Genomic DNA, 14955 nt, shown 5'->3' on the forward strand with positions numbered 1-14955 from the left:
CCCAAAAGAAACTAAAAAAATTATTCTCCAAGAAGAAGGCATTGTGTATTTACAGCTTCTGGGAGTCTCATAGCCAGGTTACCTTGTGCTGCTGTTACCCAAGCAGATTTTAAAAGCAAAGGGAGACCAGACTTAGTTGATTTTTATGTGGTTGAGGTCATTTAGGTGCTAGAAGAGGCTGCATAAGTAATCTAGCAGGTAGTGTTTTTCCTTTAGATTTATTAAAGAACGAGTTTTCATTGTTTTTGTGGGAGATGCTGCGCTGATGGGGGTGCTGAATTCAAACTGAGGCCTCATAGATACCGTGATACTTCTCTATTTTTTTATATAAATTAACCTTGGCCAGATCCTAACTATGGTAATCATCTTCTCTATATTCAGATTTTCGCTTGCTGTCAGAATATTCCAAATTTCTCTTCCCCCTAGAGTGTTCTTCCTTCGTTTTGTAAACGTTGTCAGCATTGCGAAAAAGGCTTTTGCATTGCTCGCAGGAAAGGCCAATGGTTTCTATACAGCCAACAGTTCATAGTCTTATGCCATTTTGTTTGAAAAGTCATTTGGAATATTATGAAAGCTGGCATCTTCCACGAAGGTACTGGTACTGTCATCCTGCATCCTGCAGGGACTTTTGTTTTTACCTGTTGGTTAAAAGGCATCCAAATATTATATGACTTTGCAAACCATTATAAATTATTTGGGAAAAAAAGTATAATTAGGTTTGGGGTTTTGGTAACATACTTAACATTAATCCTGTGTTGAAAATCAGATGTACGTTCTCTGTCAGCGAAATCAGCATTGTTAATAACTTCCAATGTAATTAGCGCTCCGTATTTCTGGAAGGCCCGTTCATCACCTGAACATCTGAAAATAATAGTCGCAATGGGAAGTGAGGGGTTATACTGGGAAGGCAAGAGCACAGGAATAAAATTCCCACCGGGTTAAGTAAAATCCTTTTGTATATTTTACAGCTGCCTTCACCATGATTGGCACTTCCAGCCATTTGTCGGATAAATGCTCCCAGTTTGCTATTCCTTCGCTGTGCCATTACGCCTTCCCCTACTGCGATGAGACTTCATCAGCTCCCAAGCCACGAGACTTGTGCCGCGATGAATGTGAAATTCTGGAAAATGTCCTGTGTCAGACAGAGTATATTTTTGCAAGATCTAATCCCATGATTCTGATGAGATTAAAGCTGCCTAACTGCGAAGATCTTCCCCAGCCAGATAGCCCCGAAGCTGTCAATTGTATCCGGATTGGGATTCCAATGGCAGATCCCATAAATAAAAGTAAGTGAAAACCGTCTGTGCCTCCGTGCAAAAAATACTGCTGTGAAAAGGTTGACTGTACGGGCTTGTGCATCAGAGTTGGAGCTAGTGCTGGTCTTTGAAAGCTTGCAGATGCCGTGCTCTCGAATTACCCCACTCCCGCACTTTTCCCCTAGCTAGCCCAGAGTGGGTAGAAATTCAGAAATATTTTTTCAGTTATTTCTTCAGCTGCCTCTGGGTTCACACTAAATGCTGTTTATTGGCTTCAGGTCTTTTCCAATTAATATGAACTACGAAACAATGATGGTGTAAGCATTCAAACACTGGGGAACATCAGTAGCTTCAGCCTCCCTGTCCTCCTACAGCAGCCCGATGTGCTCCAGCGAGACCACGGGTGTAGTATAGGGTGCTTATCAGGAGGAACATTCGTAGGGGCCGGGGCCGTGGCTGTCCCTGCCTAATACAGCCTAATTTCAGGCATCGGCTGAGCTCACTCTTTGAACACGCTGGGCTGCAGCCTGTTCACAACCGTTATACATCTGAATAGTCAAATATAAAACGTGGCTCCCACAAATTCTCCACCTTCATATGAAAATAATGGCTGCAATTCAGGTTCCCACTGTAGTTTTTACTTCTTTTGTGTATCTTATATTAAAAACGCTTGGCATAAGCTGTTTTCATTACAGAAGCATAAGCTTTAAATCCTCCCAGGAATGTGAATGCAAAGCAGGCCCTGCGTTACAGCCGCAGCAAATTGGGAGCCCGTGCTCCCAAACTGGGTTTCCCGGCCCCGGGCCAGCAGCAGCGCGCTAGGGCTGAGGGATGCCGGCAGCTCGCCGCCCCCGGGTGCTGCGGCCATCCGCCTTGCCGCCACCAACTATTGCTTTGGATTTTTTTTTTTTTTTTTTTTTTCAGATCACAAATGCTACAACAGCACAGGAGTAGATTACCGGGGGACGGTGAGCGTGACCAGGTCGGGGCGGCAGTGCCAGCCGTGGAACTCGCAGTACCCCCACACCCACACCTTCACCGCCATCAGGTACCCCGAGCTCAACGGGGGTCACTCCTACTGCCGCAACCCGGGGAACCAGAAGGACGCCCCGTGGTGCTTCACCTTAGATGAGAACTTTAAGTCTGAGCTTTGTGACGTCCCGGCATGTGGTAATTACTGACCTTTTTTCTGTTTCTTTTTGGAACAAAAAGGGGAACCATTTTGTCACATCCATATAGCCGTCCTGCAAAACAGGAGCTGTGCACAAAGTGTCTTTTTTGAATCCCTGAAAAGAGAGCTGTAGGAAAGGCTAACTACAGCGTTCGTAGCTAAAGCCACAGCATCCCTGCTCCAAGGAGACACTCGAGCACTTACCACCCATGCAGCTGGCAAAGTGGCGGCATGAAAATATTTTAGTAGGGAATACCTGAGCACTCGCCAGAAGGTGATGAAGCAGCAGCACATTGCCAGCCCGAGCGTCCTGGGCTTTCCAGGTTGCCGTTACGATCAGTACAATTCTGTAGTCCAAATTAAATTGGATCACAGAAGTGGTACTGTTGACGCTGATCCACAAAGTGGTTATAAAACATTCTCCATTTTGCTTGGTTTATTAATAGCCATTTTAATAAAGGCAAACCTCGCTTAACAGAGCTCAGGCCTTGTTTAAAAAATAGAGATGATCTTGCCAGATCCTCTTAGCTGTATTTTAGGTTTCTGTTTACAGAAGTGCCCTGGCTGCGTTTTGGTCTTGCAAAATGAACAAAAATGGAGATTCAGCTCTCATTTTATTCTGCTTTTCTGAGACCCGAGGGAAGTGGATGGAAGACCTGAACAAATGGTTCCTAATTGTTTTATCTGCATTTAGAAATAACAATATTGATAGCGTGCCAAGAAAAAAATAGAGCTATTTGCATGGACATGCCAGAAATGTACCCAGAAATGTTCTGGAAATTCACAGTACAAAGTTTCACACAAAATTTTATGTTGCCTACAAGTTGTCACAGTAACATTACCTTTCCCCTTGGAAAGGAGATACCTTTTGATGTTACTGTTCGATAGCCAGAACCAAATTAAATTATTTCTGGTTATGGTTATGAACATTCCTGCAGTGAGACATGTTCTGAGCCTGCTCCAAAGTCTTTTTCAATTAATGGAAAGATGGGAATCGATGCCAAAATGGGATCTAAATTATGTTCTTACTGAAAGAGTAGATCAGGGGAAAAGCAGACAGTCTGGGCTATATCATGTGCATCTCAAACCCTCTCTAACATTCATATATGCTTCTTAGAGTTCTGTATCTCTTTTGCTATTATTTCAGTGCATTTAACTTCAGTTATTTTGCTTGTTAATTAGGCGCAGTGGTAGACTGTCTACGCAAGAATAGGTCAGTCTGTATAAACGGTCCTGAAGATCTTTTTCAGTCCTTCAGTACAAAAATCTGGATCTAAGTAGCAGTCAGCAGGACTCCCCTTAGCATACTGTTGGCTCTTAGCTCTCCACCCCGGGAGCAGGCGCCTGGGCGAGGAGACGTAGCTCAGCCCCAGGGGGTTTGGGCAGCTCGGTTTGGGCAAGCTCAGGGGTCTCTGCGTGTCCACCGCCAGCGATGCCGTTGAGCTTTCTGTATTCCACTGCACTGCCGCTGTACGACCTTTGAGCTGTGTGCATTTTGTGTTTTCCACAACTTCTGGATAATTGGGTAATTAAGAGTTGGTGGGGGGGCTGCTTGCCAGGCCCCCTCTAGATGGGCTCCGAGATCCCAGGACTGGCTCAGTCTTTTGATCTGAAATAGCTGAAAGCGGGATGCTTTTGGACGTGTTGCAAAAGTCTCTGATTTGAACTTTTTACTAGATAATAAATGAGATAGGCTGGCTGGCTTGAAGAATTCCTGACAAGGGTTTTAATTACCTCTTACCACTGCCTTAAATGGTACTCACTGTACAGCTGGGTTATATGGCATTATTATTCTAAATACAGACAAATAGAGCTATATCAGGTAGTAGTAATTTAATTGTTAAATGCTAATCTGCATATTAAAACCAAAATACCACGTGGGACTTGCATTCTGCTGGTTTTGCACTGGCTGAAAGAGTCATTTCAGGCACATTTTAATAAGTATTGTGCATTCTGCCTCACCAGGACATGCCTAGATGGGAAATGGATTTAATTAGGGTGGCTCCCAAGAAACCTATTAACCTAATGAGGCTTCACAGCAGGGGCTGCTACTTAATAAGAATAATAATTCCCTTTGACTGGAATAGCTCAGGTGATGAACTAGTGGCCAGGTCTCCGTCTGCCTCGTGCTGATGCTTTCTTTTTCTTTCAACTGTATCTTTCAGTTGTCTCACAAGCTGCAGTAGATTCGTTTCATAAAAGTTTGTCAACCTGAATATAGGAAGATATGAAACATGGAGTAATTCAAGCATGAGGCTTAGCAAAGACAAATGTAAGAAGGTTTTGAGGGAGAGGGGAAAGGCACTGATTGTGCATCCATGCTAGAGGGCAGCAACTCACGAAGGAAACCCACAGTGCTGTAGAGCTGGATGTTCACTGAAGACAGGGTGAGAGCACACACCGCCCTTCTGTTGGGCACGGGGAGACTGTAATGGGGACGGTGCTTTGGTCCTCTCTTGTTTCCCAAAGGCTGTAGAGATATTTGGACTATCTCTCCTCTCAATTAAAAACCAGATGGCACAACTTAATCTAAAAAGAATGGTCCAAAAGGAGCGTGGGGGGGAGCAGAAGGACAGCGCAAGCCTGTAAGAGGAGAGGGGTTATGCAAAGTGACATCCAGAACCATTTGAACTTTGCCTCTGTCACAATTTGAGTCAAACCCAAGCCTCAGATCAAGTTCATGTTTAATTAAGCACATAAAAGATATCTGTGTGGGCCGCTAAGCACTTCTAAAAATCCAGCCTGGAAAACAGAGACAAACAAACTGAAATGACCCTGTAGGAATAATAAAACATTCCCCGTTCTGCCAGAATCCACTAATCCTGATGCTGCCGCAGACATTCACCATCTCCCTCGGAAACAACCAGGCTACGGCCACCGGTCTTGCAGTTCAAGGTGATCCTCAAAGTTCCCGGGGTACCCCATAGTTAGTGTGTTAATCCGTGCATAATTATACCCTAAATTTTGTGAATGCTCCTGGAAATACCAGAGCAAAGCAGGCTTCAGCGTCCCTGTGCTCAGAGCAGTCCGGCTGGAAGGCACGTCCTTGTCAACGCCAGCGGGTGCTGCGTGAACGCGAGGACGTGAGCTCCTTGCCGAAGCCTCCCTCTCCTCTCCCACTGCACCTTTCCTCTCAGCAACGTGCCCTGTGAAACCAGAGCCAGCTGGAGGGAGGTGAGTGTCTGATGGGCCAGCTATGCCTTGCTGGGCAGTGGTAGAAGAGGGTTTCATGTTTCTAAAACTAATCACTCACTGCCTAGCTGTGAAGAGCTGCGTGCTGAGGGGGCAAATATTGCGGCTAGCATGCGTACTATTTTAAATAAACCAGCCTCCCAACCTCTTCCGGATCCTTCCTTTTTTATCCATGCTCTAGCTTTCCTTTCAACTATCATTGCTGTGTCCTTTCTGCCAGCATTTGCCACCCTGCTCAGATGACGCACTATTAGTATATAGTTGGTAGAGGGGTGGGTTTTCTCATTAGCCCGTTAATCCTATTAAGACCAAGTCCTCAGTATGTAAGATTTTTTTTTTAAGATTATGCTGCAGCTTTTGTCTGTGTTCGGACTTTTTGAACCCCTTTCCTGACTTCCTGGGGTAAAAACCAGGACTGTTCTCTCTCTTTCTTGCCATTTCCATGCATCTCCTCCCATCTCCCAGGTGTTCTCCATTTCTTCAGCTCTAGAGTCCCTAATCCTCCTGCTACTGCACCTAAAACTAACAAGAAAATAAGTTTTCAGTTGCACATGTTGTTTGTTCCAGTGCCCTGGGTGGCCACACAAGTGCTTTGGCCAATGCTAGGAGATGTTGAGAACAGGAGGCTGGAAATAAATAGGGGGATACAACTATCCTTAAAGCTCCCCACATTTTTGTTGGATTAAGGAAACTATGGCACCAAAACCTAATACACATATTAAAATAAGGAGTCCCTAATTCCACCAGAGCCTTTCTTCCATAAGCTGTTTTAGAAATTAACTTTTCTGTGGACCTGTATTAGACCATTACTTCATTTCACCCCAAGCAATAGCCACCTCACAGTAATCAGCTATTTCATGACCATAAGTAGGTTTGAACTGACATGCTGCAGGGAAATTGTTCCTGGCCATTCTGTGTTCTTACAGAAATGTTGCTCAACAAAATGAATTGCTCTGTTAATATTAAGGAAATAAAACAGCATTCAAGGTGGATTGCAGTGGTTTTACCTGAATGTTTTATTCTTCTTAACACTTCTAGTTGACCCAGGGATGTATTTGACTCTGTGCGATACTTCATTCATTGTTTTGGGTTCTTTTTTTCTGAACCAGATTATAAGGATTCCAAGGAAAAGAATAAAATGGAAATCCTGTATATCCTGGTGCCGAGTGTTACTATTCCCCTGGCCATAGCCTTACTCTTCTTCTTCATCTGCATCTGCCGCAACAATCAGAAGTCATCCTCCCCCCCTGTTCAAAGACAGCCTAAACATGTAAGAGGACAAAATGTGGAGATGTCAATGCTCAATGCCTATAAACCAAAGGTAATCTTTCATTTCTGCTTCGACATTTGCTGTCTGTAAAGGCAGGGAATGAAATGCTTTGATCAACTCAGCGCTGAAACATTAAGCTGATTTCCAACTTGCAGTTTCTGCTGGTGCCTTTAGCTGTAATTTTTGTAACGACTTTTCTCGACGGCAGCATAGCAAGTGTGCTGGACCTGTGGAGGCAATTCCTATGTGTCCATGTATCTGGATAAATAAGAGCTGGAGGTTTTTTGTAATAAAGCAAGCGACCCGGTACTGAAGCATCTCTAAATTGCCTCATTTAAGTTAGAAAGTAGTGCAGATGAAGATGAGATTCAGCATTTTCTCGAGAGTTTTTTTGTGGGTCTGCTGTAGTCATGTCATCTTTCCCTTAGCTGAAATCACTTTGGAAAGATTTGTTCCTAGTTTTTTCAGGCTTACCCGTTCTCTCAGTTAAAAAGAGAAATTACCAAAACAGACCCTCAAAAATCTGCCCGCAGTTCTGGCCAGCACAGCTGATGCATAGCGGCTCTTGTTGCTGGTATTGTTTTGCTTCACTGTAGTCCCAGGTTCATGAAGCATTTTTAAAAATCATTTAAGATTTTAGTGTGATTAACCTTGAGCTCCTTGTTTATTGGCAGGGCAGCCGATTTGCAAACCTGTATGGATCACCCATTTCAGGGCTGTAACTGCCTTCTGCCACCTACAGGCAGAATAATGCACTGGAAAGAGTATTTGCCTTGTTTTTCACACCATGCCAATTCTCTTCAACAACTCGATGGAGATTGTTCTTTTGAAGCATTTCAGAGTGAAAATCAGTAGCTACAAGTAATTAGAATAGAACCTGTGTCGGCTGTAGTGTCTGAAGCAGTCAAGCATGCCTTTGAGTAAGCTGTTATTTTTGTTAGAAAATGACATAGCAAAATGAATCCAAATTCTGATTTTATTGAGTTTCAGCAGTGTGAACTCTAACCTTCAAATATCGCTGCTGTAGCTGTTCTTTCAGCAGAGCATCAGGAAATGTTACACTTATATTTCAGGAGCTGTGTTCTTCATCTCTGAATAAATTCTGGAGTGGTTTTCGTCTTAAGTTCAGTAAAGCAGCTATGGGATACTGCTATTGCTTGCTCTTAAATGTCAAGTTTATAGAATTAGGTTATAAAGAGTTAATTGTGGCAGCCTAGGGACAATTACTTAAGTAGCTGTGTTCGGTGAGATAGGGGTAGTACGCTACAAGGGGTGGGAATGGATGGAGCTGTGCCACCCAGGCACTACTTGCTCTTTTGGGGGTGCTGCCCCGTGTGTCTGTGGAGCTGCAGCCTCAGGGCGGCAGGGACGGACACGGAAAGTTGTTGCAGAGGAAAATTCCAGCTCACCACCAGCTCACAGAAAGAGTAGGAGAGTCTTTTTAAGTCAGCGATAAAAGTAAACCCACTGTGCAGCTGTGCTGGAAAATGCAGTGCTGCTTTTGCCCGTTAGTAATACAAACTGCATACAGAGATGTTTTTACACGGCGTAATGCTAACACTAGGATTCCTGTTTTAAATAGTGTTGCAGGCACTGGGTGCTGCTGTCATGGTGCCAGCAGGACTGTTGTGCGGGGTATCTGTTCGGGGTGGTCAGACAGAGTCTGGTCTATTGTTATATTTTATATAACTCCCCAGTCCCCCACACACTGGCCCAGTGAATTTATCTTGATTTTCCTTGAAAATTCTTAATTTCAGCTTTCATGTACATCTTAGAGTAGCTGTATATCAAAATGTTGGTACTAGTACAAAAGCCACTTAATTAGGTAAGTGTCAAAACTACATCTTGCATCCAACCTCCGTGGAATAGTTTGGTAAATTTGGATTTGCTTCTTGGTCCCTGCTCTACTAGATAGTTGGGGTACGATCCTGACTAAACGGAAGATAATGGGAATGTCAGCGTCATTTTAATGAGGTCACCATTTCCACCTAGACTGCTGACGCACTGATGCCTTATGCACACAACATAGGAAAGCAGCTTGCCCAGAAATGTTTGCAAATACAGACTGCACTGTTTTCTTTTTATGTTCAAAGTATATGCTGCAAAAAGCTTTCCATCTTCTTTATGCTAATTCTCTGTTTTCCCACTGGGAGACCCAGCTCTCCCTGTCTCAAATGTTTTGATTGCCTTTCAAACAAAATTTTAAAAGAAAGGAAGTAGAATCCTATTTTTAAATACTGTATCCAGTATTAATGGCAACTTTGGGTAAAAACACGCTTAGGTTTCGAGCTCCAACTGAGGTAGATGTGTGTTTGCTCATACAAATAAAAAAGTTAGCATTTTGTCCAAAAGCCTGTTTCAGTTTTAAGGGATTTTAATTGCCTTCAAAAAATATAATAAACTAAGCTGGTCTTGTCGTTCACCTAATGGAAGGAGCCGATAAAGAGATAGAGGCGGTGGGCTTCACTCTTGCTGCTCTCCCTTTGTACTCGGTTTACTTTGGCGTGCTGCCTCATGTGTATTTTACACTTCTTTACATTTTGTACACCGATGTATGACAAATACTTGTCAAACACAAACTAAGCAGATTTATAACCGCTTAACTTGAAATGAGCCCTTCCTGCCAAAACTTTATGACTTCATTTTCTTTCATAGTTTTCCACTATGTTGGTTCAAACAGACGAACCCAGCCTCAGGTCAGACAGAGGTCATTTCACTTTCATTACTAAAATATAATTTACAATATGCCAGACCTAAACAAGTTTTAGCCTAAAGGATTTGTATAATATAAACCATCTGTTCCTCAACAATATAGCTAATTTCCTGCCATCACCGTACAGTCTACTGGCTGCCTGCTTGAATGGCTTTATTATTATTATTATTATTATTATTATTATTATTATTATTATTATTATTTATCATCATCATCATCATTATTACTGTTGCTGTCACTGTTAATGCAGTATTTGTCTAAAAGTCATAAATGGCCAATATGATTAGAATTCATTTATTCTAAAATGTCATTTTTAAATGATTTTTTAAAATGTCAGTTGTTTTCCTATGTTGCCACTGTAAAGCTGCCGTTATATTATTTCAGGAATGCAAATGCTAATGTTTACAGTAATTTATGAAACATAGATCCCAAACTCATTTAGCCTTAAATGACTACCTATGGCTATACTGAGGAGCCTTAATGAGTGGGTTTGGGTGTAGGTGTTACATGTGGAAGTCAACGTCTGAAAATAATACAATTTTTTATGGCCTAAGAGTGAATACATGCACCCAGAATAACAGCAGAGTTTTTAAAAAGTTTGGCTTTCTTCTCGACCACTATGTCATTTTTCCAGCTGACTCTGTCCTGCACGTTTCAGGATTGAACGTTCAGTCAGGCATGAACAGAGATAGTCTCTGCTGCACATTGAAGGGTTAATAGCAAAGTCGAGGAAGAATTGACTACAAGGACATAGTTTTTAAAAAAAAGTTTTCTGCTAAAACTTTAGGCCCTGGCCCAGAAAACACTTCAGCATGTACTTACTTAAAGTATGTGAATTGCCTCAATTCCTGAAATTAGTCAGATTCAATTTTAAGTATATAAATGCCCAAGCCCAAGTATATAAATGCCTTTGCTGAAACGCTGTTGGTTCCAGCATATATTTAGATCTAATACTTACTACTTATCTGATCTTGTGTAGAGGGTAAAAAGTAATTCTAAATTAAGTTTTGGAGCAGGGCGCACAAAGATCAGATGGCACTCTGCCCTGGGCTTTGCCGATGTTGGGATACTGGTGTCCCTCAGGCTGTATCTGGCCCGGGGTGGATGCCGTCGCACCGGTGTCCACGTCTCACGGGGCTGAGCAGGATCGTTGTCAAATGGGTACGTGGCCCAGGGAGTTCCTGTGTCGGTCTGCTTGGCTTTCAGACGTCCTGTGCGAAAAGATCTTTTACTTAACAATAGGTTTTCAGTCCTGTTTTTCTGACATGTGTTTGCTGTCGTTTCTTTAACAGAGTAAGGCTAAGGAGTTGCCGCTGTCTGCTGTTCGTTTCATGGAAGAACTGGGTGAATGTGCTTTTGGCAAGATCTATAAGGGACATCTCTACCTTCCAGGCATGGATCACGCTCAGCTCGTTGCTATCAAGACGCTAAAAGACTTTAACAACCCCCAGCAGTGGGCAGAGTTCCAGCAAGAAGCGTCGCTCATGGCCGAGCTCCATCACCCTAACATCGTTTGCCTCTTAGGTGTTGTGACCCAGGAGCAACCTGTCTGCATGCTTTTCGAGTACATGAACCAAGGAGACCTGCATGAGTTTCTCATCATGCGATCGCCGCATTCGGATGTTGGGTGCAGCAGCGATGAGGATGGGACTGTAAAATCCAGCCTGGACCATGGGGATTTCCTGCATATTGCAGTCCAGATTGCAGCAGGGATGGAGTACTTATCAAGTCATTTTTTTGTCCATAAAGATCTCGCCGCTCGTAACATTTTAATTGGAGAACAACTTCACGTGAAAATTTCAGACCTTGGACTCTCGAGAGAAATCTACTCGGCAGATTATTACAGAGTTCAAAACAAGTCTCTCTTGCCAATTCGCTGGATGCCACCGGAGGCGATTATGTATGGCAAGTTCTCTTCCGATTCAGATATTTGGTCATTTGGAGTTGTTTTGTGGGAAATATTCAGCTTTGGACTTCAACCGTATTATGGATTTAGTAATCAAGAAGTCATAGAGATGATCAGGAAAAGACAGCTGCTGCCGTGCTCTGAAGACTGTCCTCCCAGAATGTATAGCCTGATGACAGAGTGCTGGCACGATCTGCCATCCCGGAGGCCACGATTTAAAGAAATCCATGCCAGGCTGCGCTCATGGGAGGGTCTTTCAAGTCACACTAGTTCTACTACCCCCTCCGGTGGGAACGCCACCACTCAAACGACTTCCCTCAGCGCAAGTCCAGTTAGTAATCTCAGTAATCCTAGGTACCCTAACTACATGTTTCCAGCACAAGGTATACCACAAGGCCAAATCGCCGGGTTCATCGGACCACCGATACCTCAAAACCAGCGATACATCCCGATCAACGGGTACCCGATTCCACCAGGATATGCTGCTTTCCCAGCTGCCCACTATCAACCGCAAGGTCCACCCAGGGTAATCCAGCACTGTCCTCCTCCAAAGAGTCGTTCTCCGAGCAGCGCCAGCGGGTCGACTAGCACAGGTCACGTCACTAGTTTGCCGTCTTCGGGATCCAACCAGGAAGCAAATATTCCTTTGCTATCTCATATGTCAATTCCTAGTCATCCAGGGGGAATTGGTATTACGGTTTTTGGAAATAAAACTCAAAAACCATACAAAATTGACTCAAAGCAGTCTTCCCTATTAGGAGACTCCAGCATCCATGGACCTAATGAATCTATGATTTCAGCTGAATTGTAAATAAGCGAGGCCTTTGTAAATATAACTATTTACAATACAAACTAGAAAGTCGTAGAAAAGATTTATATTCAAATATTTTATTAAAGATTCTTCTGGTTGTTTAACAGACATTGCAGCAAGTATCTTCTGTGAAGTTTAACTGCTTAACAGGATGGGCAGACTCAACCAGACAAAGATCATTGTGGTATGAATACTCAGCTTTGTCAATGGACACATTGTTTCTTTAAGTGCCACCGACAATTCAAAAAGGGGACGGGGGACTTTTTTTTTTTTAAATAAAAACATCTTATCATATGCTTTTTCACAGCTTCTTAAACCTCTGATGTGGTTTAAATCACAGAAACTTTTTTATACTGAAAACATATTTTAATATTTGTCTCTTTTTTAGGAGATGCAAATATTCAGAGATCTACTGGGTGTGCAATTTCAGTTCCAATAGCTAGTTAAAATATTTGTAAATTTTGCAGTCAAGGATTATGTTTCAAATATGTGATCTGAGAGCTGAATAAATTACTTCAGGTAGGATTTTGGTCTTTCGTTAAGTTGGGAGTCTGAGTTCAGATTCAGACCAAAAAAAAAAGTCATTTATATGACAGCACAATAGCTTGAGTTACCAACTTGCAGTCTACAAAAATCATCTGCTATTGGCTGCTAAAGATGGCTGGAGTTCTAAGAAATTGCCTTAAAGGAAATGAAATTAAAGTGTTTTAATTTCAGAACTTGAATCAGCTTATTCAAAGATAACATTTCATAATCTAGTAGTTAAAGCAGAAATTTTATATCCTTTTGTTGCTATGCAACTGTTTAATGGAAAAGCTCCAAACCACAATTTTATATATGACAATCAGTTTTCCCAGGAATATTTATTGTTTCAGATCAATGTGTAATTTCAGTGACTATGACTCCAGTAACCCTGAAAAAAGGGGAACTCACATTCCATTAGGCAGCAAATCCATTGATAGCAATTTTGTCTGTCAATTCTAATAATGTGAACTAGGGTTAACTTTCACCTTAGAAATATGACATTTGTATAGTTACTAAAAATTCATTCAGGTATAAGCAATCTAGATTATTCATTTGAAACCACTTTAATGAGTTACAAAAGTGCTGTGTACATTACAGTTTTTCACAGACTTTTTTGTACTGAATAGTATTTTTATTGTACACGGAACAAAAACAATCTTTTGCTCAGTTGACAATGTTGTATAATATGACTTTATTTTTATCTTTTTGCACAAAAGTGTGATAATGTTTTGTACAGCAGAAGTGAAAATACATCTCTGCATTTTATATCTTGGTCTGTTTCTTTTTATTTTTAACCTGATGTAGATGTTCTTGAAATATATTATGGTGATATTCAGCCACTACCTTATACAAATATTTTTCTTTGTTTTCACTGCATGCGTTTAATCACTGTATTACTTGATGATTGATTTATTAATTATGGGCATTTCAATTAGGCAAGCATGAAAATGTAATGAAAAGGCTATTTTATAATTAAGATATGTGCATTTTTGTATTTCACATGCCAGAGATGATATTAAACACTGATTATTTTATGCTGCTGTTTATTAAAACATTGTTTTAACATAAACATAGCGGTATTTCCTCCGTTTGGTCTAAGATACTTGAAATGTTTCGTATTCGACAGAGAGCTGAAATCTGCTCACTCAGCTCAGGTAGGGCGTCTGCTGAAATGCTCACTTGAATGGGACACGAGAGTTTTGCAGGTGATGTTTGCAGACAGATTACTTAGGGGTAACATACAGAGGCTTAAAGGAGTATTGACTGTGCAAATATTTGCAGAGCACACAAGAGAAGCGGGATGGCATAACTACCCTGTGAGAATGATGCAGTCTTCGCTGTGATCTCATCGGTGCCCTTTAGCTCCGTACCAAGGGCCAGCATCGCCCTTCCAGCCCCTCGCTTCAGTTTTACGTCCTGCTGCATCGGTCTGAGCTTCCACGGTACGTTGTATTGCGGCAGCATCCAGAGCTGTCGGGCTTCCTCTCCATTGCACAGGCGTGAAACTGTACTTGCAGATTAAGAGCGATCAGTAATTACATAGTAAGGACTTTTGTGACTTCTGAGATCCTTTATGAACCTGAGATGCCAGCTTCCATGTGGACTGAGTTTACATCAGTAATGTTACAGTAATTACAGGATCGGTAATGAAAATATGTTACTTGTCAGCTAATATTTAGTTTTGATTGAAGATTCAGACAATAATTACATCTTACTAACTTCTGTGTCTGTGTCAGGTTGTCAGACTGAAATGCTGAAAAATTACTTTTGAACAGATGCTTTTTACAGGAACGGATGAGATGTTTTTCTCTGAGCCATAGCTGTTAACATAACCAGAGGCTAAGGAGTTGCTCTTTCTCACTTGGAGCACTCGCTTGGCATCTTCTTCAACAGACAGTAACCGTATTGTCGTTCTTGATCCGTCTTTTCTCTCATCTACTCCTGCATACTTTTTCGAGTGGTTGCATCAGTGCAAACAATTCTTTTGCATCTTAAGCATCAAATGCACTGAGAAGGAAGAAGCTTTTTTTTCCACCCATTTTTCCTATGGCATTTCTTAGCTTGTACCATTAAGGGCTTGAAATTTCAACAGTGCCAGTTTAAAGACAGTC

The 14955-nt window shown here is 42.0% G+C and overlaps 1 protein-coding gene across 2 annotated transcripts in view; it reads left to right on the forward strand.

Moving 5' to 3' along the window:
- The window catches only part of ROR1 (receptor tyrosine kinase like orphan receptor 1), a 173070-nt gene extending 159157 nt beyond the window's left edge, over positions 1-13913 (forward strand). Inside the window, exons 6-9 of one of the 2 annotated variants that reach the window (XM_030033854.2) lie at positions 969-1286; positions 2181-2426; positions 6729-6940; positions 10895-13913. In XM_030033854.2, the coding sequence (XP_029889714.1) occupies positions 969-1286; positions 2181-2426; positions 6729-6940; positions 10895-12319 (2201 nt within the window). In that variant the 3' untranslated portion in view covers positions 12320-13913. The remainder of the gene's footprint in view (positions 1-968; positions 1287-2180; positions 2427-6728; positions 6941-10894) is intronic. The other variant, XM_030033855.2, reaches the window with a different exon arrangement.
- Positions 13914-14955: the final 1042 nt, after the last annotated feature.

Source organism: Aquila chrysaetos, chromosome 12, assembly GCF_900496995.4.
Source record: "Aquila chrysaetos chrysaetos chromosome 12, bAquChr1.4, whole genome shotgun sequence".
NCBI lineage: Eukaryota > Metazoa > Chordata > Aves > Accipitriformes > Accipitridae > Aquila > Aquila chrysaetos.